The sequence below is a fragment of the Vulpes vulpes genome, chromosome 5 (assembly GCF_048418805.1).
Source record: "Vulpes vulpes isolate BD-2025 chromosome 5, VulVul3, whole genome shotgun sequence".
NCBI classification, from domain to species: domain Eukaryota; kingdom Metazoa; phylum Chordata; class Mammalia; order Carnivora; family Canidae; genus Vulpes; species Vulpes vulpes.
In genome coordinates, this window is record NC_132784.1 from 68,841,488 (window position 1) to 68,868,324 (window position 26,837).

At 54.0% G+C, this 26,837-nt stretch overlaps 1 protein-coding gene across 12 annotated transcripts in view; it reads right to left on the reverse strand.

Annotated features, from left to right (window-relative positions):
• Positions 1 to 26,837, reverse strand: part of SHANK2 (SH3 and multiple ankyrin repeat domains 2) — a 510,304-nt gene that overhangs the window by 245,318 nt on the left and 238,149 nt on the right. For all 12 annotated transcript variants that reach the window (XM_072758681.1, XM_072758678.1, XM_072758674.1 and 9 more), the window contains 2 exons: positions 18,896 to 19,065; positions 12,854 to 12,967 (listed from right to left, as the gene is read on the reverse strand). In XM_072758681.1, coding sequence (XP_072614782.1) covers positions 12,854 to 12,967; positions 18,896 to 19,065 — 284 coding nt within the window. The remainder of the gene's footprint in view (positions 1 to 12,853; positions 12,968 to 18,895; positions 19,066 to 26,837) is intronic.

Sequence of the window (26,837 nt, forward strand, 5' to 3'; positions counted from 1 at the left end):
GAGCCAAAAACAACATCTTAACTCAATACAGAGCACCATATGATGGCTTTCGTTTTCCAAAATGAGCCACGGTGCACTCTGGGTGGGGGCGGGAGGGCAGCCCTTGGTTTCTCCTGCACCCCAGCTAGAGGGGGGCTCCTGGCTCTGGTGAGCCATCCTCAAACTGGGTGCCCAGGTGTTGAGGGAGAGGCCTCAGGGTTGTCCTCACCAGCCTGCCTGACAGATGGAGGGTCCGCAGCCTCCTGCACGTACTAGGAGGAGCTCATTCATTCTACCGTTTATAGGGCACAACAACATCTGTCTTCTCAGGTCGCCAAGAGCCCACCCATATCGTTCCTGGCAGGGCAAGAAGGATAGGTCAGCCACCTGGCCAAACCCCACTGTCCCAACCCCACTGCCTCTGCACTAGCTCTGAAAGGGCAGGGAGAGGCCCTGCTTGCTGAACTCAGGGGACAGAGCAGGCAGGCAGAGTCCAAGGCTACTGCACATCATGCTGGCTGAAGGGAACTTCTCCCCAAACAATCTCCAATATCTGAAAACTCAAAGAAACCCTGACCTGAGATGCCAGCCAACATGCTGGCATGTTGCAGTGGGTCTCATAATAGCCCACTGAATTCCCTGCTGTTTAGATGCAACAGTTTTGAAGAAATCTCAGTGTTGGAGAGGTTTAAAGGTAGGAGGGCTACACAACTGAATTAGGTGAGATGTGAACGGGAGACAGAACAGGTATCTAGAGCCACCCCCAATGCACAGTGCAACCATCCACTCATTCATCCATCCTGCCACCCACCCACCCACCCATCCACTCATCTATTCATCCATTATCCATCCCTCCATCTGCCAGTCTACCCACTCATCCATCCATCCAACTACCCACCCACCTACTCATCCATCCATCCATCCTTCCACCCACGCATTCACTCACTCATCCTCCCACGTGTCCATCCATCATCCATCATCTATCCTTCCACTCACCCACCTACTCATCCATCCATCATCTATCATTTATCCATCCATCCATCCATCCTTCTACACACCCACTCAACCATCCACCCATCTATTCTTCCATTATCCATCCTTACACCCACCAGTCTACCCACTCATCCAACCACCCATCTACCTACCCACCTACTCATCCATCCTCCCACCTATCCATCTGTCATCCATCATCTGTCCTTCCACCCACCCACTCACCCACCCATCCAGGAAGTACTTTCTCAGCACGGCCTCCATTCCAGGCACCATGCTAGGTGTGGAGAACAGCAATGTGAGCGTCTGTATTCTGAGACTTTTCCCTCGAGGAGGGTAATACACAGTGACCAACTCACCTGACAAACGTATTTACATACTAACTTACAGGCCTTCTCCTCCCACCCCCTTGGCTCATACCATTTGCACCAACTAAACCCATCTTAGGGCTCAGATCCCAACTCATGTAACATCCCACCTGGAAAGCCACTGAAACATACAGATCTCCAGGTCCAACCCACACATTCTGGCCTCACTGGGCAGGGCTGGAGCCCAACTACTTTTTGAACCACTTGGTTTAGGGCCACAATCCATGGGTATGTGCAGATGTGTTATGCAGGATGATAAAGATCCAAGAGCCAATGTTCAATGAGCATGCCTGCAAGCCAGACCACGCCAGGTGCTTTCCACCATGGACTCACCGCCCCCTTCCAGCAATGCTGCAGTAAACACATTGCCGCCACCGCTATCTCACAGAGCAGGACCTTGAGGTCACAGAGGCCAAGTAACTTGCCCACGGCCACACAGAAGCAAGTTGATGGTGAGGCTCTGGCTCTAGGCTCATGGCCTTAAGTCAGAGCCATGGACTCTAATGTTTCTGTATTCTGTGGACCTGGCTCAAAGCACTGTCTCCAGAACAGAGGATCCTAAGAGGCCTCTGAATGCTGGTGGATCAGTGTGCAGCCTGGTCAGATAGGAGCCTTGGGGTAGAGAGGACAGCCATGGCCCTTTACTCAGAAAATGCAATGGCCCCACTGGGGATGGGACTGTGTGGTGGGAAGGGTACGGCAGGAAGTACCACAGGGGATTGGGCTCAGTTCACAGCTATCACTCTTTCAGCATGTTGTAATGTGAATTGTGTCCCCTTCCCAAACTCATATGTTGAAGCCCTAACCCCAATATGACTGCATGCATGGGACTTTAGGAACGTAGTGAGGGTTAAGTGAGGTCATAAAGGTGGGGCCCTAATCCCACAGGACTGATGTCCTCCTAAGAGAACAGGATATAGAGATGTTCACAGTGGAAAGTCATGTGAGGACACCGCTTGCCATCTGCAAGCCAAGGAGAGAGTCCTCACCAGGAACTGACTCTGGTGACACCCCGACTTAGGACTCCCAGGATCCAGAATTGGGAGAAATAAACATCTCACTGTTTAAGCTTCCCTGGCTGTCATATTTTGTCATGGCAGACCTGGCAGGATAATAGAGACCTCTTTCCTGCCCACACCATCCATACAGTAGTCCAGCATGGAAGTAAAAAGGTCCCCCTGCCCTGTGAGAGCCCGTCCAGAACCCCGGCCTGGGGCAACGGCTGTGCAAGGTGACTTTTTGAGAGGAGCCGCAGACATACATCCCGTAGCGGCAGGAGGGCCGTGGGGAAGGAGGGCAGGGCTGGTACCAGCATCACCAGGTTGCCATGGTAACCCAGGGCAGGCCACCACCACCGCTGGGAGGGAGGGAGGGCCTGGGACCCAGAGTGATGCCAAAGACCAAGTCCTCTCGACAGAACCGGAAACGACAGACAGACCTGGCAGGACCTTAGTTCGGGGGCGAGCCCGAACGTGGAAACTGGTATTTAAAACACAGAGCAGCTGCTCAGAGACAACAGCACGCACACACCAAGGAGGCGAGGCTCCAAGTGTATTTTAGTAAAATGGCGTAAAAGAAAGCAGAAGGGGGGAGCCGGCATGATTCCGCCACAGTTGTTTAACAAAAACATAATCATTAGCAACCAGGACAATGAGTCCTCATATTTATTTTATGTTCTGTTAGGGAACAGCTAGTAACTCCTTTGGAAGCTGGCTCTTTGTTGCTTATTAATATTACGGATTACAATTGTGTTAATAGAGTCATTTGCCTATATTTTTAAATGTTCTAAAGATAACAAAATACAGTCTATTTTGGAAGAACCGACCATGCCTGTTGTGATATCTTGCAGAGGCTTCGTATGCACTGTGACAAACGGACCTTCTGTTTAATAGTGGGACTCCGCGAGCTCCTGTCCCGATGGCTCTAACCGGAGCCACCCAGAGCCCGGGGTGACAGCTCCCACCCCTCCTTTGTCTCCCAAGGAACTTGCTCCCAGCTGGGTGAAAGCAGGTCACAGCAGTGGCCTCCTCTCCTGTTCAAAGAGCCCAGAGGTTCTGCTGATCCCTCCTTCTGCTGGTCACAACACCCCAACTGTCCTTAGGAGACTATCTGTGCATACTTACCTGCCCAAAGCCCAGCAAGTCACACTTCCGAAGCACATCCCCCTCACCCTCCTCACCCCGGTTTACCAATTGGTTCTGGGGTGCGCCTACAATGACTCAGGTCAACCCAACCTGAGCCAATCCCCGATGTTTGCCAAGCAGGCAGGAAAGACATGTTCTCTCTATGCTGGACTTGGACTCAGGAGGATGTAAGCCCAGAGCCATGAGGGACCATCCTGAGAAGTGAGCTGGCCAAAGAATAAAGCTGTCATGGAGTAGTCAGTGCCTGAAGATGGAAAGTTTGTTGCCGGAGGGGGGTGGGGGTGCCATCGTTTGAACACATGGATCCAGCTATGCCTGAAGTCAGAACCCTGGGCTTTTCAATTATGTAAGATAATAATTCCCTTTTTGGGGGGAAGAGGGTGTTAGAGGAGGCTCTGGGGTTTATCACCTCCAATTAAAAGAGTGATCATGAACAGAGCATGCCCTGAGCTGGGATGGGACATGGAGAAGCTCTAGGTTACTAGTTCAAAATCAGGTTTCCACCCCAACTCTGCCACGAGCCCGGTGTTCAATTCTCAGCAACCAGGAGCCTAGACTTTCTTCTGCAGAGAGCGGTCTGAACCCTGAACCTGGGTTTTCCCAAACTGGGCCTAGAGACCCCAAGTCTTCCTGGGGGCAGCTCAAGTCTTAGAGGAACCTTTTATTCTGTCCTTCCATTTAGGTGATGCCCTAAAAATGACCCTATGCTTCTTTCTAAGAACAAAGCTGCTCTACTCCAGTTGTCCACATTTTCGTAGACAATTGCAGTTTTTATAATCTGATTTTTTTTTTAATGTGAGATTCTCCCTCTTTTAAGTCACCCACACATTGCTGAAGCAGGAGAGACCCTGGTCCAAAGCCTGTGGCTACAACTCATAGGCTGTGCGACCCTGGACACGTTGCTCAATGTCTCTGGGCCCATGTTCCCTTACGTGCTAACTAGGAATGATGGCATTTAGCTTGTGGGACTGTTTTGAGGTTAGAAATGTCCAGTCCAGGGGCTGGAGTAAGATCAGTGTCATGGTGTTCCTTGGTGGACCTCCTGTATGGACCAAGCCCACAAACCCCATGATGCCCACCTCCAGCACACATGTGTGAAATCCCCCCACCCAGTCACCCTGAAGGAATTGGGTGACCTGGGCTTTTTAACTAGGTTAAGCTAGGTTAACTAAGTTAGGGGGATTTTGCAGACAAAGGGTCACTGCTACCCCAAATCAGCAAGGCAGGGTTTTCCAAGTGTAGGTGTACCTATACATTTATTTCTATAAGAAGCTCTTCAAATCACCCTTTAAATGGGAAGCCAGCATTCCCTGTCGGAGGTAGAAGGTGCATTTGCATTAAATAAGGCAGAAAGAGGGTGATGGGGTCACAGTTGAGTTGGTGTGCTGCCTGCAGGAGGCCCTGTGCCCATACCTGCCTTTTCCATGGTGAGGAGACGACTACTGACCAGGAGAGCCATGTGGAAAGGTCCCTGGCCTCCCAGGGAAAAGCTTGGCCATGGTCTAGGAACAGACATGGCAAATGTGTATTGCTGAGAATGCTTTCTTATAGAATATATAAAAAGTGACCAGAAATCAATAAGAAACAAGCAACCCTAAGAAAAACAGGCAAAAGACCTAAGCTGACACTTGACCAAAGAATGCAAATAAATGGCCAATAAACATACAGAAAGGGTTCTCACACTCGGAATTAATGAGGGAAACACAAACTAAGTCCGGTGTTAATGGGGCATGGGCCCCAGACCCACAGCAGAAACAGTCTGCCATTAGCATCACCACCACTATCACCACCATCAGCGGCATTACCACCACTATCACCACCACCACCACCACCATCAACACAACACCACTGTCAGCAGATGTGGACACACCACTGCCAGGGACTAAAAGTCCATGCTCCCTAATGCATCTGTCAAAGCCCTACCCTCAATGGGATAGTATTTGGAGGTGGGGTATTTGGGAGATAATTTGGGTCAGAGGAGGTCATGAGGGTGGGGGCTCCATGATGGATTAATGCCCTCATGAGAAAAGAGACCAGAGAGCTCAACCATGTGAGGACACAGCAAGAAGGTGGCCGTCTGCAAGCCAGGAGGCTAACCATGCTGGCACCACGACCTCAGACTTCCAGCCTCCAGAACTGGAAGAAATTAATGTCTGCTGTTTAAGCTGCCCCATCTGTGGTACTTGTTACAGCAGCACACGCAGACTAATACGGCCACTTAGGACATGGCTGAAGCATCTAGAAAGATGGAGGACACACCTACGCCTAAGCACCATCCTTCCTGTGATACAAGGAAAAAAAGTGCAAACATGTTTAGCCCAGGGGAGAGGGACTGCATCAACTCTGTTCATGACAGCCCCAGGCTGTAGATGACCCACGTGGCCACCCATGGCAGGACAGATGGACAAAACCAAATGAACAAACTAATAGTGAAATGGTACCCCGAGCTCCTCATACAACGCACACATCACAAACAGACGTTAGGAGAGAAACCAGACACCACACAACACACATATTGTTTGATTCCATTTATGAATGGTTCAAAAAAGGTCAAAACTAAGCTACAATGTTTAGGGACGCAAGGTAAACAAGAAGAACTATTACGAAATAAGGAATCGAATGGCATTCAAGTCAGGGTGGGGCTAGCAGTGGGGAGAGATGGTTCTGTTGAGAAGAGGCACATGGGGGGCTTCGGGGATGCTGGTTTCATGGGGTGGGGGTGTTGTTTTACAGCCATTTGCTAAGCGACACATTATGGTTTGTGAGCTCCTCTCTGTGTTTGCTATATTTCATGCACAAAAATTAGAAACACAAAGATCATGCAAGCACCAGACCGAAAACTGAGACATACAGAGGCGAAATAATTTTTCTCAAGGGTATCCAGTGTTAAGTGTCTCTGCACCAAGAGGAGAACTTGAGGAAAGAAGTGAAATCTCAGGAAATGGAAGAGGCAGTCCAGGAGCTTCCCAGGAAGGAGGGTGAAGCTGGGCAGTGGAGTAAGTGAGCACATTCCATCTGTGGCCAGAGCAGTAGGATTCATCAACCCGGACCATCAGATCTGATGACTATCATTCCTTTGTCACTTCCTTACAGCTTCTATCACCACCACCATCAACTGCATCACCATTATCCTCATTGCTACCACCATCAGCAATGTCACTACCACTATCACCACCATCAACACAACACCAGCGTCAGCAGCATTACCACCACCATCACCACCAGCAGCAGCAGCATCACCACCACCACCACCATCAACAAACCACTTTCAGCAGGAGCAGCAGCACCACCACCACCACCATCAACAGCATCACCACCACTATCACCACGAATACCAGCATCAGTGTCAGCAACATCATCACCGTCACCACCACCAGCATTGCCATTATAACCACATCACCATCACCAGCATTGCTACCATTATCAGCAGTACCACCACCATCAGCAAGATCATCACCATTGGGAGGGAATATAATCGTCACTATGATCACTACTATCCCCACCACTACCATTACCATCATCACCACCACTACCACTAGCATCAACCTAACGGGCATCACCACCATGATCACCACAGCCACCAGCTTTACCACCACCCATGACCACCAAATCTCAACACCTCAGGGGGTGGCTGATACCCTGGAAACACTCCAGCCTGATGGATGAAGGGAACAGACTCTCAGGTCGGCCACTTAGTAACTGTGCACCTCTGAGCAAGTCACTCACCGTCTCCATCCTTCACCTGTAAAATAGGGGAGGGACACTAACATGTCCCCACTTCCTGAGTGTACTGTGAAGATCACATGCATTACCTGCAAAAGCTAAGCTGAGAGGTGAGGGGATGGTCCTGGGGACAGGGGTCAGGACATGTGCTCTCAAAGGCTGGAACAATGCTGCCCGGCTCTGCAGTGTACAGGTGTGACTAGCACCAGCACAGTCTCAGGAAATGCTGGGTGAGCTGAACGCAGCTGCCCAAAGAATGCAGATGGATCCTAGCAGTGGATTAGCGTTAGGCCTTAAGGATGCATCAGGAATTAAGAACACGCTGTCCTACACCCCAGGTATAGACCACCCAGCTCCGTGGCCTTCAGGTGACCAGAATCTAGCTGTCTCGAGAGGCTGGGGACAGTGGTTGTTCATGCCACTTTGTCATCTTATTCTAAATGAGTGGGCCTGTCAGACCGTCCAGGCCTTTGAGCAGCTAGGACACCATTTGCTTGGTAGTGACTTGGTTTTGTCATTTTCACAAACGGGGGGTCCTGGCTCCACAGTTTCTGCTTACACATGAGTTGTGCCACTGGAAATTACACAAGCATGCATTTGCTTTCCATAACCTGACTCATCAAACAGCTCCAGGTGATGATTTTGGACACATCGGTTTCGTACTCGAGATCTGCCATGGGGGAAATGCCTTATCACCTCTCATGTGTGGAATTCTGTGGAGAAAAGACCAGGCCACTGTCCAACCTGACAGCCTGGATTTATGGATGGGGATGTGATGCAAGTGGAGGGGCAGCCATGGTCCCTGCAGGGGGGAGGCGGGTGCTGTCCTTCCCTCTATCCACAGTGTGGGTGGGTCATGGTGACGATCAGTGTTGATCTGGCCAGAGTGCAGCACCCAGCTATCGTCATGCCCTCGCCCAGGTGTTGCTGGAAAGGTGTTCTATAGCCACGGCTCACAGAACTTACAACTAGCTGACTCTGAGTACAGGGGATTTTCCTGGACAGTGTGTGGGTGAGCCTCCTACAATCAGTTGATGGCAAACAGGCTTCATGAAGAAATCCTGCCTCATGACTACAGCCTGAGCTCCTGCCCAAGGCTCCAGCCTGCCAGCCTGCCCTGGGGATCTCAGACGTGCCAGCACCCACAATCACCGGAGCCAATTCCTTACAATGAATCTGTTAATATGTACATATATCTGTATCTGTGCCCACATTCAGGTCCCTCTGTCCCTATCCTACTGAGGGTTAGTCGCTAGCAGTGGCTCCTGGCCAGGGACCATAAGGCTGATGTGGTGTCCAGGTCACAGGGCTGGTCCTTGATACTGGGAACAGAGAGGAAATGCTGTGTGTCCCTTCTGAGCCAGAGGCCCCTAAGGCCCTTGAAAATAGTGAAGTCACAGCAGGACGGAAAAGACACGTAGCTGGCATGAAGCTGCTGAAGTTATGGGCTTATTTGTTACAGCAGCTGACCTCACCCCAACTAACACATCTGGCTGGAAAGTCTCTATCCTTAAGAGGCCTACATGCTAGGAGCACAAGGGAGGGACATGCACATAATCCCGGAATCACCATGTCCATCACTCCAACAGGAAGGGTGGCACCGTGCACAGTGTTAGGAGTTCCAAAGAGCAGGTCACAGCCCAGCCTGGTGCACTCCTGGGTGCTGAGGTGGGGGCATTTGCGTGTAAATCGAAGAGGATGGCCCCAGGAAGGAAAGCCTATTGGAAACTGCGACATCCCCAAAAACACATGGTCCTAAGACATGAGAACCAAGTTTCAAAGAGCAAGGGTTTCCAGCACTGAAGACACAGCTCCCAACCTCTCCATGCCACTGAGTGAACCATGTCATCAGCAAACCCGCTTGTGACCCCGGGGCCACCATCTCATTCAACTGCCGGCTGCCCGTGGCCCCTAACGTTTGTCACTAGGTGATGGAAAATCACTTAGCAGTGCCCCGAGCTGCCTTCTGTGTGCTGTGAGCATCTTGAATCATTCACCTATTTCATTTAATGCACAAGAGTGGGATTTGCCGGCTAAATACTCACTTTGTGATGTAGAGACCTGGGGCTCCCCAGAGAGAGGGAGTTTGCGAGGCCCACACCAGGCTGACTTTGCGCAGAGCGAGCTTCCTGGATGGAAATGCGTGGAATGGATTTTGTACCATCTCTGGATTCTATGCATATTCTAGGTCTGCCAACTTCTGACATTTAAAAATGGGGGGGGGGGATGTGCTCTACAAAAAGTGCTGATCATGAAAACAAATAGGTAATAACTGGAAATTTATTTAAAACTTTAAAAACTGGGACGCCTGGGTGGCTCAGTGGTTGAGTGTCTGCCTTTGGCTCAGGGCATGATCCGGGGTCCTGGGTTCGAGTCCTGCTTCAGGATCCCTACTCAGGGGGGAGCCTGCTTCTCCCTCTGCCTGGTGTCTCTGCCTCTCTCTCTATGTCTCTCATGAATAAATAAAATAAAATCTTAAAAAAAATTTTTTTAAACTTCCTACTCATTCAAGATGCAGTTGGAAAACAGAAAGTCAAGTCACAAGACTCGGGAAAGTAGCTGTAACCTGTAGCCGACAAAGGGCTGACAACAGAGTGCACCGGGAACCCCCAAAATCAGGAGCAGCAAGAGAAGCAGCCCAACTAAAGATGGATAAAGATGTGCCCAGATACTCTGAAAGCCACTGACCACATGGAAGCCACGCACGATGATCCTCCTCAGAAGCATGCAGGTGACGCCCACAGGTGACGCCCACAGGGCGACACCGGCCATACCCACAGGGTGGCTGCCCCTTAAGAGACTGGTGACAGCAGACATTGGCCAGGATGGGGGCTGCTAGAGTCCCCACACACCAGCAGAGCTCCCGGGATTGCCGAATGGATGCTTCCTACAAAATGAAATGCACTCCTCCTGCCCTGTGACTTTGCAGGCACACACTCAGCAATGTTCCCAGGATGAATGAAACCACATTTTGCCAAAATGCACTGAACTGTGCTCACAATGGGTGCATTTTACCGCATGTAAGTCATACCTCTACAAAAGATCTGTAAATACGGCCCCATGGTACTAAGTCACAATCTGAGGATGCCCGAGGCAAGCAGAGCCTGGGAGCCAGGCCAGAACGTCTCTCACCCTAAAAATCCAGCTCCAGGTCTGCTCCCTGCATCCCCCCACTGCCCACTAGCATGGGTCACATGGATGCCACCTCCTCTGACCCGCAGCCTAAGTCATAGCAGAGCTATGGTGTTCATAATTTACCATCTCTGGTGGAGGGAGGATAGCCCCCCCAAAAGGTACCCACATCTTAATGCCCAGCACCTCACACAGAAAAAGGAAATAAGGTGGTAAATCAGCCCACCTTTACCCGGCTTATCCAGGCGGCCCAGCCTGACACACGCATCCTAACATGTGGGGAAGGGGCGGGAGGCACTCCAAGAAATGCAGCATAACAGACCCAGCCCCCACTCCGACGTTGGCCACAAGGGCCACAAGCCTAGCATGTTGTAGCATCCAAAACCTGGAGAAAAGAGCTTCCAGAAAGGACCACAGCCCTGCCGACACTGGGACCCATGAGACCCACACCAGGGTCCTGATTTCAGGACCACAATATAATGAATTTGTGAGGTTGAAGTCACCGATTTTGTGGCCATTTGTTACAGCACAAGTAACTCCAGCTCCCAAGATCCTTACGGGCAGCACGAAACTATGCTGTCTCGGGCTCAGGCCCCGCGAGCTGCCAGGGGCCAGGAGGTACTCGGGAAACGTGCGCAGGGTGATCACACAGTGTGCCATGTTCTAGGGCCTGGCACAGTCGCTTGGGGTCAGGGACTGGCCTGCCTGTTCCCACGTCCCCTAGGATGCACGGGGAGCCCCCAGATCTGGCTGGGAGTGTTGAACTCTGGGCTGAGCACCACCCTGGGTAGCAGACTCCAACTTTATGAAAAGGACACCATCCTGCAGTGTTGCAGGAGCAAGGAGATCCTTCTAGGAATGTCTGACACAGCCGGCGGCTTCCCCAGGATAAACACACTCAAGCCGCTGCCCCCAGGAAGCCCCTCCAGAGGGGACCATCAGCCTGGATGAGATGCACTGTGCCCACCTGCCGCCTGGAGGTCTTCCCTGGGTGAGTGGGGCAGCGCTGGCAGGTGGGTGGGGAGGGCCCGCAGCGGGAGAGGGGAGGAGGGGGGCCAAGTGCTCCTGCCTTTTGCTACCTCTCTCCAGTAAGCCAGGACTTTCTGGAGGATGCAGGGAGCAGGAAGGCCCAGGTGACCCATGCATGAAGTCACCCTGGGCTGCCGCAGCCAGGCATGACAATGCCAGCAACGCCTGGTACCCATGTGCCTGAGTCTTTCTAAGGAAAGAGTGTGTGTCAGGAAGCCAGGGGCACTGAAGCCATATAGCAGGGGAGGGAGGCAGGGATGGCGGGATTTCCCTCCCCATCAGGAGGACGGAGGATGAGGATGCGGGTGGGCCAGGCAGGCACTGCGGGCCAGCAGGTCCCGCTTGTACCAGGAGCTCAGGATATGCATCGCCACACCCAGGAAAGCACGCTTCCACCTACGGGCTGCCCACTGACCTGCTCAGCCGCCTTCCCCAGAGGAGCACATTCCAACCTTCCCTTTCAAACCTAAGTTTACGACGTCTCTTACCTCAACGCCCCTACCATACAAGGAACGTCATGGTTTCCTCTGGTGTTTGAAGCTGAGCCGAGATTGAACAGTGGGAAGCTTAGCACAAACTGACACCCCTCTGAAATCAAGTTCTCAGAAAGGGAACCAGCTGAGCATCCCTGATAAAGAGTCTGCAAAGTCAGCGGTGTGGGGGGATGGGGGGTACCCAGCCGACTGGGAGACACCACCATGCTTTCCAGAGCACGTGTCTTCACGACACCTCATCTCCCAGCGGTGCTGACCCTGGCAGACCTGACCACGGGGCCATGGGGCCACCAGTCCGCACAGGCAGATGCAGCAAAGCCACGGGCTGCAAGTGAGCGTGGCCGCTCCAGACGTGGGCACCTCCTGTCTGGGGTCCTGCCCAATGCTGGCAGAGAGCACACACCGACCCGGTTCCTCGTGGAGGACAGTTAGTGCTTCGCTTTTCCCCAGGCACCCTATTTCCTCTCAGTGCCATTTTGTATAAATGATCTCCTCTTAACATTTTAATCAATTCACTCTTTTGGCAATCAACTTTAAAGCGGTTTTCAGCAAAGGCTATATTTGGAGTTCTGAGAGACGCCGAAATGATTTTCCTTCGCGAACACCAACCTCTTCTGAGCAGTGTTCATCGACACATCGAACTGTGTGGTTTGGAGGGAGGGCACGGGAAGGCCCTCTGATGACCTCATGTATGACATCGCGATGGGCGATTGATAACCAGGCTTCCAGATTTAAGCGGCCCACAAGAGGCCCTTTCTGATGGCTAGAACGAATGATCCGAGTTTTCTGGAATGTGTACTGAGCAGCCCCTTAACTAAAAGCTTCCGCACCGTCTTGCAACCTATTTCTGGTTTGGATAAGACCCAGAGGAACTGAATCAACCTGTTTCGATGACAGAGAGAAAGAAGTCCTTGCTTTGAAGCGTGGACTCTCTGCAGCCAGGCACACCGGGCCCGGAGGACATGGAGACGTGAGGCTCGCCTCTCTGCCTTACCTGCCTGGCTGTCCTTGGGCCTGCACTGCACCTCCTCCACGCACTCGGCCGGGAACCACCCGATGTGGCCGCGGGCACTGCCTTCCCAGAAGCCTCCTTCACCGATGCTCAGCACTAGAGAGAAGAAGGGAAGCTGTTAGTGGGCGGGCTCATGGGGTCTGGGGTTGAGCGTGAGGAGAGCAGGCCTGGCACTGTCCACCAAGCCTGCACAGCGAGAGGCTCTGGGCCATCTGCCGCTGTCCACGCTTCCTTCAGCTGTGGACGAGCAGACCTGGTACAATGTCCCTCGGAGAGGACAGTGCCCAGGGCGTGGACACCAGAATCACCGGGTCCCTTCTCTCCTTACAATGCAAGTGCTGGCGTCCTGGCATCTTTCTCTGACACCACAAGCCATGCGACTACTTTGCCCCTCTCTTGGTGTCTCGGCTGAGACAGGAGAGGGGAACCCTAAGTCCCCACCGTCAATTATGTCAAGTGTCTACAAGTGGGGGACAGGTCACCTCTATGGACAGAAGGAACGAAGAGGTCATGTCTGCCTCCTCCAAGCTGGGGAAGGGGTCATCCAAGGGGTCTGCACTGTCCTTAGTGAGAGGCTATCTGCTGAACCCACAGTCTGTGGCCAGGAGCCCTGGAGAGAGGCCAGCAGCTGGAGCCCTGTGCCTTTGGTGAGTCAACCTACCGGTGAAGGGCCTATAGATCACTCAGGTGCTGGCACGGGACAGGGGCTTGCCAATCCCCCGAGAGAGAAGGGTGGCAGCCTGTCTATGGGGCGGAGGGACACTGCAGAGTAAAAATGTGAAGACAGGGAGTTTCAAGCACGGCTGGCAGTATTTCCTGCAAAAACTGCTGTTGCCCCTTACACTCCAAGGAGCCCAGGTGGCAAGGATGCACCTTAGTTTCCCCAAAAGAATTCGGATCTGAGAGGGTCATCTCGGATGGAGCACTGCCTTGCAACAAAAGGAGGCTGGGTACCCGCCCGTATGCTGGACAGGCCAAAGCCACACGTCTGGGTCACACCTCATCTATGGGACATGCAGGAAAGCTTCCGGTTCCCTCATGTGTTGGAGCTCGGTACTATTCAGAGCTTCCATGTGTGAGGCAGAGGCACGCAGCTCCGTGTGGAGCTCTGTCCCTGCTCACGGCTTCTCTCCAGGCGGCCCACCAGGGAGTCAGAGAAGACACACTACAGTTTCGTGTGTAATGGGTACCAGGTGACACTTCTGAGCAAATTCTTGTTATTCTAAGACCAGCGGAGGAGAGGAAAGGCTGAGAGGCCCTGCATGCTGGGGCAGTTTCAGCTCTGTGAGGAGAGGGGGACACAGGAGGACATGCCCCGGATGCCGGGAAGAGGCCAGGGAGGGCCCGAGGACACTCTCTGTGCCTTGTGAGTGAGCGCTAGCTGGTGGTCCTCTTGGCACAGGTGGGAGGAGCAGGGGTGCACAGGAGGGGGTGCGGGGAGGACTCTGGGTCCCGTCTGGGATATATTAGGCTGTCAGCAGGATAGGCCCCCTCTGCCCTTAAAGAGCTGCGAGCAAGTCCTGCAGCCATGTATGCCGGGGCCACTGGCTGCACATCTGGGCTTGCATGCTTGGGTTTTTGTCTGCCCCTCTGCTCAGGGCACACCTGTGACCAGGTGAGAAAGGGTGTTCCTTGGGAGAGAAGGGGGAGCTAGGTTGGGCTTACCCATAAATTGCTGATTAAAGGCCCTGAGAAGTAGACATTCTGCATGGATGATCTCGCCCTCTACAAGCCCACACACTTGCTGAGGCCACAGCTGAGGCAAAGCGGTCAGAGAGGTCCAGCTGTCCACTAACTGGCCGCTATGCCAGGTCTCTCCCCTCGAGAGACACACGGCCCTGCCTTGTATGTGGGAACCCAGTAGCTGCTGGTGGCTGGATGAGCTGTGCAGTCACCAGGCTTGGGCTGGACGGTCACTGCAGAAGGCCCCACCCCCTGTGCCAAGCTCCGCCCCACCCCTATCTCAGTCACTGAGGAAGGACCCTACCTGAGTGCCCAGTGAGAGTCAGGGCCCACCCAGGGAGCTGGTGGTTATTGGCAGGACCCCAGGGCCTTCCTGCCTGCAGCCAGGACTCCACTCCCCTGGAAGAGGTGAGCTCGGTCTCCCCAGAAATCCTGCTAGATTTCCTGCCCCTACCAGCCAGGAACCCAGGCCTTCTGCTTCTGTTGTGCACCCTATGAGGTCCAGGGGAGACAATTCCCCTAGCTCGCCGCCAGCTGCTTGTCTCCAAGAGCCACCAGCCAGGCAGCCAGAATGCCAGGGGCTGCACAGCACGGCTGGGAGGAAGGGGACGCTGGCCAGTGTAATGGGCTGGACGGCAACTGCCAGTGGCCTGCATGGCCCACCCGGCAGTCTTCAGGACAGAAGCCCTTTGCAGCCATCCTTTGAGGTGCAAGTTGGGGAGCTGGCCTCCATCATTTCTGCTCTCGGTGGGAGACAGGCCCAGCTCCCTGCAGTCCCGGAATACAGAGGGAGCAGTTGGGACAAAGCAGGGAGAGGTGGGACCAGTGTGGGCTCGGGGTCCAGACCAACTAGATCTGTAGCCCCAAGCACCCCGTAATCAGCTGTGGGAGACTGGGAGTTCTTCACCACAGGTATTGCATCTGCAAGACAGGTGCTCGGGCCGAATTATGGCCCAAATTCCTGTGTTGGAGCCCTGACCCTGAGCACCTCCGAATAGGGTTCTACTTGGAGATCAGGTCTTTGAAGAGGTGATTAAGGTAACATGAGGTCACCAAGGAGGTCCTGATCCAGTGTGACTGGGGTCCCTACAGGAAGAGGGCATCAGGACACAGACACACATGGAGAGACGACCCCGTGAGGACCCAGGGAGAGCACGGCTGTCCACACACACACACAGAGAGGCTCCAGGAGGACACGCCTGCCCACACCTGGACCTCGGGCGTTGGCCTCCAGGACTGGCGGACGGTGAATCCTGTCATTCAAGCTGCCCAGACTAAGAGACTTTGTGACACCTGAGCAAACTGATGCCTTTGGCCCACAGTTTCTATGAAGGTCACACGTAAAACCATATATGACACACCCAGGAGTCTGCACAGTAAACAGTAGGGGCTCACTGATGGTTTCCACTCCTCTGTTACTGTCACTGACATGGAGCTCTCACATATGAAGTGACCGGCCAGTGTCACTAGGCAGGCTCCTCAGGCACCTGCCAGGCTGGCCTGAAGCCCCTCGTGGGCCTGGGGGTACAGGGCACAGTGGGCCTCCAAGGAATCAAAGTCCAGGGCTGTGGGCCGAGACTTAGCCCATTTCAGAGTTGGGCCACGCGGGGAGCCCCAGGTGGTATGTTGGGGGCCACAGGGTGGGCCTCTGACTTCACATAAGCCATTGGCCTCCCTGGGCTTGGGCTGACCGCGCGTCACTACCCAGTGGTACTCATTCAAGAGCTACTGGATGCAGCAGGTCTGGGGGGGCCTGCCCTTCCCAGCTTTCTCAGAATAGTGGCTGTTCCTAGAGGTGGGTCTCCTGGGGGGCTGGGGGAAGGTGGCCTGGCCCCTCAGCTCTGCCAGGAGCCAGGTGTCCCCGGGGCACCTCCAGCACGCCCTCCACAGCCGTGGCACAGGGGATGTGCCAGGAAGATGCATGGCCGCAGCGGCAGCACAAGCACAGACAGCAGCCCGGGGGCCCCAGGCACTCAGCAACACATTTCTGTCGCCGGCTGCCTGGGGCCCTGTGTGAGGGCCAGGGCGGAGCCGCCAGCCAACCCGTCTGCAGAGGCAGCGTCCTTGTCGCGGGGACACCTGGAAACCGATCACACACAGGGGAGAAAGCCTACCCTGTGATGCATTCTGGGGCTAAAATTAAAGTTGCAGGTCATAGGAATGTCTACATTTATAACTTGAATGTTTATGATTTGAAAGTTGACAAGAATATCGCAGTAAAATAGGGACAGCACGGGGGCTTCTGCTTATAGGTGTGATGGGCATGGCCCTGTCGGACACCAGGGAAGGCAGCTGTGAACCCTGAGTGCAGTGGGAAACGGGCCGGAATGTGCGGAGGGGCGGACAGGCCTGGTGGGATGCCTGCTGGCCTGCAAGAGGGGAGGTGGAGCGGAGAACTCCTGTCCATGGCCTGGAACCTGCACTTGGTCCACAAAGCAGGGCTGCCGGTGGAGGGAGGGGCCTGCAGGGAAGACCATCAGTCTGAGCAGTTTGAAGGACAAAGTCGGGAACACATGTACCCTGGAGGGTGTCCCCACAGGGGGAAGGAGGCCGAGAGGGGCCAGCAGACAGCTTCACCACGTCCCTCATGGACCGTGTGCCTCTAGAGCAGACACGGAGCAGCTCAGCTGGACTCCAGATCTCAGCTGGCCCGGAACTGTCACCCAGGCAACCCACCAAAATGGAAGAAAACTAACCGAGGCCAGGATGGCCACAACCTAACTTGCCCAATGTCCAGGATGCGATAGAGGATCACCAGACACATGAAGACCCAGGAGGATGGAGCCTGTTCTCACAAGAGGGGAGAAAAATGAACAAGCCCAGCCCAAGGTGGCCCTGACAGTGGGCTAGCAGACGGGGGCCTTGGTGTGCTGACCCCACATGCCAGAGACCTAGCCCGGCACAGGCTCTCAGGGAGCAAGAAACCACAACAGACAGGTGGGAAGTCTAACCAAAAAAAGAAATGATTTAAAAAAAAAAAAAAAACCATGGAAACTCTTAAGAGTTTAAACACGTGACTTCTCGGATCCCTGGGTGGCTCAGTGGTTGAGTGCCTGCCTTCAGCTCAGGGCGTGATCCTGGAGTCCCGGGATCGAGTCCCACATCGGGCTCCCTGCGTGGAGTCTGCTTCTTCCTCTGCCTGTTTCTGCCTCTCTGTGTCTCTCATGAACAAATAAATAAAATTTTTAAAAAAATAAATAAACACGACTTCTGAAATTAAAACATTTGCAAAATGGACTTAATAAGTGAAGGGAACATTGTGCAGGAAAGAGTATTGGAAATAGATCGATAGAGGTGATCTAAGTTGAAGACAAACACCAGAAAGAACAGGAACAGAGCCCCTGGGACTGGCGCATGCTACCAGATGGCCAAGTATGCGTGCGGCTGGACGACCAAGAGGAGCCGTGAGAGAACAGGGCTCCACCTGTCATCAGAAACTTGCAAAGCCCAGCAGGGTAGCACGGGGTACAGGGAAGAGCGCTGGGTTACACACCAGCCCAGGCCCGGTGGTGACAAGGTGGGGCCCGGCATGTGGCCCTGGCCTGCCGACCTCGAAGGGGCATACCATTCATCGCCTGCCATGCATTTTCTGGAAACCTGTCCTCCGGGGACAGGGCCCTTGTATGGCCAGTCACGCGTGCTGCACCCTTTCTTGCCCTAGCTGGTGGGTTCAGATGCCCCCATGCCACCTGCCGCCCACGCCTGGGGCTCTCCTGTGTCCTCGCAGGGCCTCAACACCACAGGGCCAGGCTACACCACTGCACACCTCCTGTACATGCCCTACCTATACCCATCTTCCGTAACGGCCTTGCATCCCTGAACTCCCTGCTCAGAAACCACCGCTGGCTCCCCAGGACCCTGGGAACAAAGTCTAGCTCCGTGGCCTGGTGCGCACGGAGCCCTTCAAAGCTTTTCAAGCACATTTCCCAGGATTCTGCTTTGGGAACCCTTCCATCCGACCCAGTGGACCTCCGTCCCAGGAACGCTGCAGGCTCCAGGCTGTGCTGGACGGTCCACCCAGACTCCCCTCCCGACTCCCAACAAGACAGGCCCAGATCCGACCTGTGCGAGGTGCCCTCCCCGTGTCACTTCTTCCAGGGGCCCTCCATGCCTTCCTGGGGATAAAGGAACTCCGCCTCTCTCCCCCGCACTTTCCGCGACGGACTCTCATTCCAGATGGGTGTGCTCCTTCCCTAGCAGACACGGCGATGGCTGCCAAGCCCAGTCTGCTCCCAGTTCTGCCTGCCTGGGCTCCGGGTGTCCCTCAGTGCCTCAGACGCCAACACCCCAACAGGGCTGGTCAACTGGGGCCCTGGCCCCAGAAGCAGGGTGGACACTGACCTTTGACCCTGTCACCACGGTGAAGGGGGATCTCGCCGTCGACCTGAGGGTGGTATGGCTTGACGACGACGAAGAGCCTCCCTGGCACCGCGCTGTACAACTTCCGCTTGGGCTCCGGGTACTCGAAGGCCGACAGCGCATCCCTGCTGGCGCCAGGCGGGAAAGCCGGCCTGAAAGGGAGGGGCAGACAGAGGGAGAGGGTCACATCCTGAGACGGGGCACGTCACACCCCGGCCCGCAGCCCACCCCACCCCACCACGCTGGGCTGTGAGCAGACCCCGTGGGAGCCCCTGATTCCAGATGGGGTAAGACATGAAGATGCGTGGGGACAGCGTCCGGGGATAAGAGACTCAGGGAGCTCCAGCACCTCACTTCTGGGAGCCCTCCCCGGAGAACAGATAGAGCAGAGTCTCCAACACGTTCGCACACGCTGTCCACAGCAGCACTGCTCCCAACAGCCGAGACGGACATGACCCAAGGATCCGGCCAAGGATAAACGGATAAACACAGTGTGGTCCATCCCCACAGTGGACTACGATCCAGCCTTAAAGAGAAGGACATTCTGACACCTGCCACAACATGGATGAATCCTGAGGACATCAACTCAGTGAAAGAAGCCAGTCAGCCAAGGGAGGTAGGTGTTCCTGGTGTGATTCCACTGATGGCAGAGACCTGGAGCCACATTCCTAAGTAGGACGGTGTACGGTGGTCACAGGGCCGGGGGAGGGCTGGGATCAGTGTCTCCTGGGGACAGAGAGTGGACTGTGGTCACAGGGCTGGGGGAGGGACGGAGTCAGTGTCTCCTGGGGACAGAGAGTGGACGGTGGTCACAGGGGGAGGGACAGGGTCCATGTCTCAGGAGGATGGAGCCTCTGGGATGATGGACAGTACTGGAGATGGATGGTGGGGATGGCTGCACAACAGTGTGAATGTGCTTTAGTAACACAGAACTGTGTGCTCAAACACAGTCAAATTTATAATTGTATGTTATGTGTACTTTAGCACAACTCTTAGAAAAATAAAAATCAGTGGGCTCCTGGGTGGCTCAGTGGGTCAAGCGTCTGACTCTTGGTTTCAGCTCAGGTGGTGATCTCAGGGTCCTGGCATGGAGCCCCGCGTTGGGCTCCGTGCTGAGCAAGGAGCCTGCCTAGGACTCTCTCCCCTCTGCCTCTCTTCCCCGTGCACCTGCAGACCTATGTGTATTCTCTCTCTAATAAATCTATTGATCTTTATTTTTTTTTTAATTTTTATTTATTTATGATAGTCACACACAGAGAGAGAGAGAGAGGCAGAGACATAGGCAGAGGGAGAAGCAGGCTCCATGCACCGGGAGCCTAACGTTGGATTCGATCCCGGGTCTCCAGGATTGCGACCTGGGCCAAAGGCAGGCGCCAAACCACTGCGCCACCCAGGGATCCCTCTATTAATCTTTAAAAAAGACCCCAGTGATGCAGAAATTGGGGCATACCCTGGGTCTCTGGCATTTTACTGGCTCCGCTGTGCCTCCCAGGTCCTCTGGGTGAGAAAATTGCACCATCGTGAAGAGGTCTGGTGATCACAGGAGTGGCTGCCCCAGCCGCCCTGGCCTTGCTAACTTCTCACCAGAAGTGGGTCTGCCTTCTTGTTTTAAGTTATTTCACAAAGAGCAAATGTCCCCAGGCCAAGGTCCAAGACACACCCCAGCCGGCCCTAAAAGGGCTATGCGTGCGCCAGGGCACATTCACAAAGGGGTCACGTGGTTTCCATGAGGACGTCCCTGCACCATTGTGACAGGTGACCAGAGCCCGCCATGTCTGGGCAGGGGAAAGAGAGCACGCCCACCCTCGTCCTAACCAGGGACAGTCCCGGGTGTCATGCTGGCTTGTCTTCCTGTGTTGGGAGCTGCAGAGAAAGTACGTGGATGGCTCTGGGCATGGATTTCAATCTGGGGAATGACACCTGGGTCTCAGGAGGGGCCTGCTCGAGTCGGAAACTCATGACCATGGAGGGTAGGGTCCCCAAGTAAGGCTCTCCTCTTGACCGCAGATACTGTGGCCTGGGAGTCTGCGGATGGGCCCTTGAGGTTTCTGTGAGGAAGAAGTTTTCACCTGTGGGCGGGGGCTGCTTCGGAACAGGCCTGTAGGGAGGATTTCGGAAGCTGACACAACCACTCGCTTGTAGGAGTTGATGTGAACGCTCCGTGTTCCTTTTGTCCCATGCTCTACCCATATCTGTACCCTCGGTAAATGATACCTGCTGTTGCCTGGGCTTGGACAAGCTCACAGAGTGTGACGGTGCCATGTTGTGTACCTCCCACTTTCCAGTTCGCTGTCACGATTGTGGGACTTAGCCAGGAGGGCCTGTGTCTACACATGTGGAGCTGGAGGCCATGACACGCGCCATGTCTACCCTGACCTCTACAAGCATGATGTGGACAAACACTGACCTTGACCCCAGGGGCCAGAGCCCACCCTAATGCACATAGGACACTGGGTGGGCAGGACACTGGGCTGGTCACATGAGATTTTCTGGGTACCCACTTGGGCTCCAAAAGAGAGAGGTCATCTTCTGTCCTCATGCTCTGCTCTTCCTCCCCCCCAGAGACTTCTACAACCACGTTCAAGCCACAGATGGAGGTCACAGGTGGCCTTGCTTAGTGGCCCTACATTACCTCCTTGCCCAGAAGCTACAAATTGATGTGCACAGACAAGAAAATCCACTTTGGGCCTCGTCCCAAAGAGCCAGATGTTCCCTGGGATGGATGTCATGCATCTTCAGGCAAGCCAGGATGACATCTGGAGCAGGTGACATCTGCAAGAGGCATGCTGTGTGACCGCTGTGGTCTAAGGTAACATCCTGGCAAGCCAGTGGACTCACAGAGAGGAAGGGCAGTCTGGGTCACCTGCCTGTCGTGGGAAAGAAGGCAGGAAAAGCAGAACAGCCCGCCAGGTTCCCGCCTGAGAGGACACCGCCAGCCTCCTGTGGCACCTGCCTATGCTCAGGGATGATTCATTCATTCAATCTACCCCTCATTTAAGCCAAACTCAGGGCTGGTTTGCCCCAGGATTGAGAGCTAAGAGGAGAGTAGTGGGTTGGGCATGGGGGGGGGGGTGCTCCTCTTTGACTTCTAGGCAGGGGAAGTGGGTCTTGAGGACCAAGGGGACCCAGTTTCTCTGCAATAGGCAAACTGGCCCTGGGGCCACTCCACCTGGACCCACACAAAGTAAAAGAGGCTTGGGGTAGGCAGCAAGGAGCGGGCCTGGAAAAGATACTACACACCAGGGTCCTCAGTGGTGGAATAGTCCTTGATGCACGGGCCGTGTCTACAGTGTGTGATGGCGGGGTAGGACCCCAAGCTGGGGCTGCAGGAGGATATGAGGGGATAGAGGTGAAGAGCTCCCTGCAGGTACTCCTCCCTGGCTTTCTCCCCCTGTTCTGGATTCTTCCCAGAAAGCAGGTCCCCACCCGCTGCCCCTTTCTCTCCTGAATTGGTTCCGGTTTGGGCAGCATTGGAATGCTTGGGACCCGATGCAGAGCCACCATGCCTCCTGCAGGGTCTTGGAGAATCCAGGTGGGGAGTCTCTTCCCCAGGGACCCCACCTCCCATCAGGCGCACTGGGGAGGGTTCAGACCACTCTGGGCTACACGCTCCCATTTCCCATCTGTGGTTCACATAGGGAGATGCTCATCTGGCCTCGGCTTTCCTGAATGCCAGCTCCCAGCACCTGCTCTTTGGAGTGAGCCAGGGTGAGGGTGTGAGAGGGAGCTCCAGTGGGGTCCCTGACGGGCCCTCCCCTACTTAGAGAGGTCTCCGGGCTGTCCTCCCACAGCGCCCTCTCCTGGGGACGGGGCGACAGGACTGCCACCTGTGCTGTGTCCCCCTGTGCTGTGGGAGGGCCATGGTCCCGGGGACCACCTCTGAAAAGGTTTCCCTGAGGAAGCACCACTGGGTCCTTGCCAGGAACACATCCTGGCCCGACAGTGGGGTTAGCATCGAGGCCAGACTCTTGGCCTGTGAGACCCTGCATGACAGGCTCCACCCAGCGTCCCACTTCATCTCCTGCTCTCCCCAAGCTCCTCTCTGAATTTCAGCTCTACTCATGTCCCTTCATCCAAACTGGACTCTGGCCAGTTCTTTGTGGCCACGGCTGCCTGTTGATCATGATTCTCTTCCAGAATAGATCATTCATGTAATGATCTATTACACGTGCTTATTTTATTATCTGATTTTAAGATAAGGACGGGGACCACATCCGGCTTGTTCCCTGCCAGGAATCCCATGCCCAGCACACAGTAGGCCCTCAGCTGACTGCACCTGTGTTGCCACTCACAGACCTTTTTGCTTTGGGTCTCCACCTACTGGGTCACCATGGGGTGTGGCCCATGCCTTGCACCCAGCTGTAGGCATCCACGACTGGCACCCCTGCCCCCGAGCTCTGGAGCTGAGTTGACAATGTAGAAACGGCGCCTGGGTGCAGACACTCCCGGAACGGGCATCTGCCCAGGCTCCTCCTTAAACACCAGTTGCCATCTCAAAAGCCTGCTTTCCATCCAATAAGACCATTGATGAGAATGTTGGTTGAAATCCTCAGATGTTTGGACGTGAGCTCAGGGGCAGGTTGGGCTGGGAGTGTTTTCTTAGAAGGCACGACTGCACCACCTCCAGCTCTGGAGCCTGTTTTCAATGTGGTACGCGGTGCAGGAAAACAAATTTCCATCTTAGCACGCTTTTGAGGCATCAGAGCCATTGAGATCTCGTGTTCAGATATTCTTAAAGCATTAGTCCTTCACAACCCATTTTGAAAGGCCAGTTGGAAGAGGAAAACCATTAGTAGGCTTGGTACCTATTTATTTTTGGGTGGAAACAAAGGCCACAAGCAGAGCTGCTGTTAAACGGGACATTCCCACAGCAGGGCTGGAACGTTAAAAGGGTGAGCAGCAGGATTGATTAACCTGGGCCTGATTCGAATGCCCGACGGTATTTACCACCTTAGCCTGGCGGTGCTTGTGGACTTAGCACATCAGCGCCCTTCCCTCCGTGCTGTGGACCTTGGGGGGCCGGCACTTCCCCCCCATGTGCAGCCAGCAGGTTGAGGGACCGTGATGTGTCATCACTCTGGGACTTGGGGAGAGAGCGTCACCTGAGCCACACTTTGGGATCCTGGGGAAAAGGGAGTTTATAGTAGGATTTGTAGACCCTTTTTCTTCATTGGCTTTCACTCCCCATCCCTGACTTGAATACAAGCTCCTCGAAGGCTGTGTTGTTTGAGGCTTTATCCCAAGTACCTAACAGTGCTTGACACAAACCAGGTGCTCATTCACCATCTGTTGGATGCATGAAGGAAAAGTTGGATGGGTAGGTGGGTGGCTGGGTGGATTGGAGAACGGAGTGAAGCATGGGTGGGTGAAGAAGGGGTGGATGGATGGATGGTTATATAGAAAGGATGAATGGATAGAAGGGATGGAGAAGGAGAGGAGGAAGGACGTGCTGTTGATATTTCAACTGGGTTGAAAAGTTGGGTTAGAGCACAGCTTCTTCTACCCAAAGTTATGATGACAGGAAGGAGAGGAATGAGCTATGAAAAGAGAGAACAGTTAAAGCACCTGGCGAAGCACCTCCCCCTCACATGTGTGCATACACTCGCACACACCACATACCACATATGCTTGTTCCTTGGTCACGGAACAGAGTTATACACTCATGACCTTGTCTATATGCTGAGAACCTTGTATGTCCTCCTAAAACTATTATATATGGTTTCATGTCCATTTTCTATTTTTAGCTTAACTTTGTATGGGGGTGATGGTATCTATCCATCTGCTGCTCCATTCACCCATCCATCCATTCATTAACGCACCCACCCACCTATACATCTATCCACCTAACCATCCACCCATCCACCCATCAACCTATCCACCCATCCACTCAATCATCTACTCTTATCCATCCATTCATCTATCCATTTAACCATCCTACATTTATCCATCTATCCACCCACATCCAGATATCCATCCATCCATCCATCCACCCATCTAGCCTCATCCACCTGCTTACCCACATCTATTTATTCATCTTTCCATTTATGCATCCATCTGTCCATCTATCCATCTATTAATTTTACCACTTATCCAAACTTCATATTCACTTATTCACCCAAATTTCACAAGGACCCCACCAGATGCCCAGCTAACCACTTACTACAGATGTTAGACAAGTGAATTAACCTCTTGCAGCCTATTTCTCCATCTTTTAAGAGGGGACGATCCACAGTGATTGGAGAATGAGTCAACAGGAACTACTCTTCGCAGGTGTTAAGTGAACATTAGCACCATTGCCAGTCCTTGCTTTTACTGGAATGGGTAACAGGCTGCCTGTGTGAGCCAGCTGTTTCCAGCTGGCACCAGAGTGTGTGTCACTGGGCAGAGAAGTCAAAGTGAACACAGCTCCAATCTGGGGAGCTGTGTTTCCTGAGACATTTTGCAGATGGTCGGTTCCCTAACCCATCAATCCATGCCTGGAAAGGCTTTGCCAAAGAACAGGAGAAAATTAGCTCCTGTAGACCAGAGTGCATGCATGGTTCTAAGCACCAGCAGTGATGTGCAATCCCCCACAACAGCTAAAGCATCTTCTCATTCCATGTTAATTTGAGCCTCCCCAAAGCCCCATTTTATAGATGAGAAGATGGAGGTTCCACAAAGAGTGATCCAGACAGAGATACAGAGCTGATCTCATATCCCGGCTCCTTGACTCTAGCCCAGGGCTCCCTGTGGGCTCCCTGCTCCATGCAGTGACAAGCCCTGAGAGGGAAGGTGTCTTATCCTCACAATGTCCTGTTTTATGCACTGTGTCCCATAGCACCAGGAGCCAGCACCCCACCATGGCTCAGGGTTGGGAGTGCCAACCCCTCTCGGGAAAGGAAGCACAGGGGGCCATGCTGGGGCACCTCCATCCTGCCAGCACAGTGAGGATGGTCTGAAGTTCCCTACCCCAAACTGTCAACATTTCCCTTGTGTTCCATCCAAGAACAGCCAGATGGAATTCCAACCACGTTGTTTTGGTATGAGAGCTAAATCACTGAATTCTCAATATCAGAAAATTGGTGGCTGGTTGTGGGGTGACGTGGATGAGTGAACTGAGCCATTTCCTAGCTATTCTGGGTAGGCAGGAACCTGCCAGACCTGGGTACCTACTAAAATTGGGCTGTCCCCAGGTTCCTGGCTCACTCGGGATGGGTGGGAGGACAGTGTTGCCAGCTTGGTGCTCTGGTGAGGAGGGTAGCACGCCCAACCCAAGAGCTCCCAAGATCTTGTCATTCGCAGACTGTTGTCTCTTCAGTGTTAAAGCTCAGACCCTACCTCACCCCCAGTACTGTCAGCATCATCCCTCTCTCTGCCCTGGAGTCAGGAAGATGGGCATGAAGCCACAGCGCCCACTGCTCTGTGCACTGTGGCCCCAGCATGGACTCTGGGCTCTGCCCTGCTTCTGTTACTCCAGAAATAGCACCCCACACTCCACAGCTCCCCGCCCCCATGGGGTCCTGAGAAGAGATCTGGGGATGGATGGTCATCAGGATGTCCCCTTCCACTGGCCGCAGTGATACTAGCTGGGGCACCAGCATGAGCCAGGACGTTTGTGGACTGGACAACTGAGAGGCACCAAGCACCAGCTTCGTGCAGTTGCTCCAACACTCCCCATGGAGACCCAGGCCACTGGAGTTGGGTTTCTGCCCATTTGCAAGCCCAAGACCACCCCTGGCTCCAAGAAGAAGGTGGGGATGGGGAAAACACCAGGCACTCCTGAGTGATGGGTAACAGCTCTGTGTCTCCTGGCTCATACTTCCCACTGTCTGCTCCAGTCACACGGGACCCCTTGCCCCCACCCTGATGTCCAGCCACCTCCTTCCCCACTTCGGAATCTTTGCTTCTCTATGGAACACCCCCTCCACATGCCCTACGGAGCTCT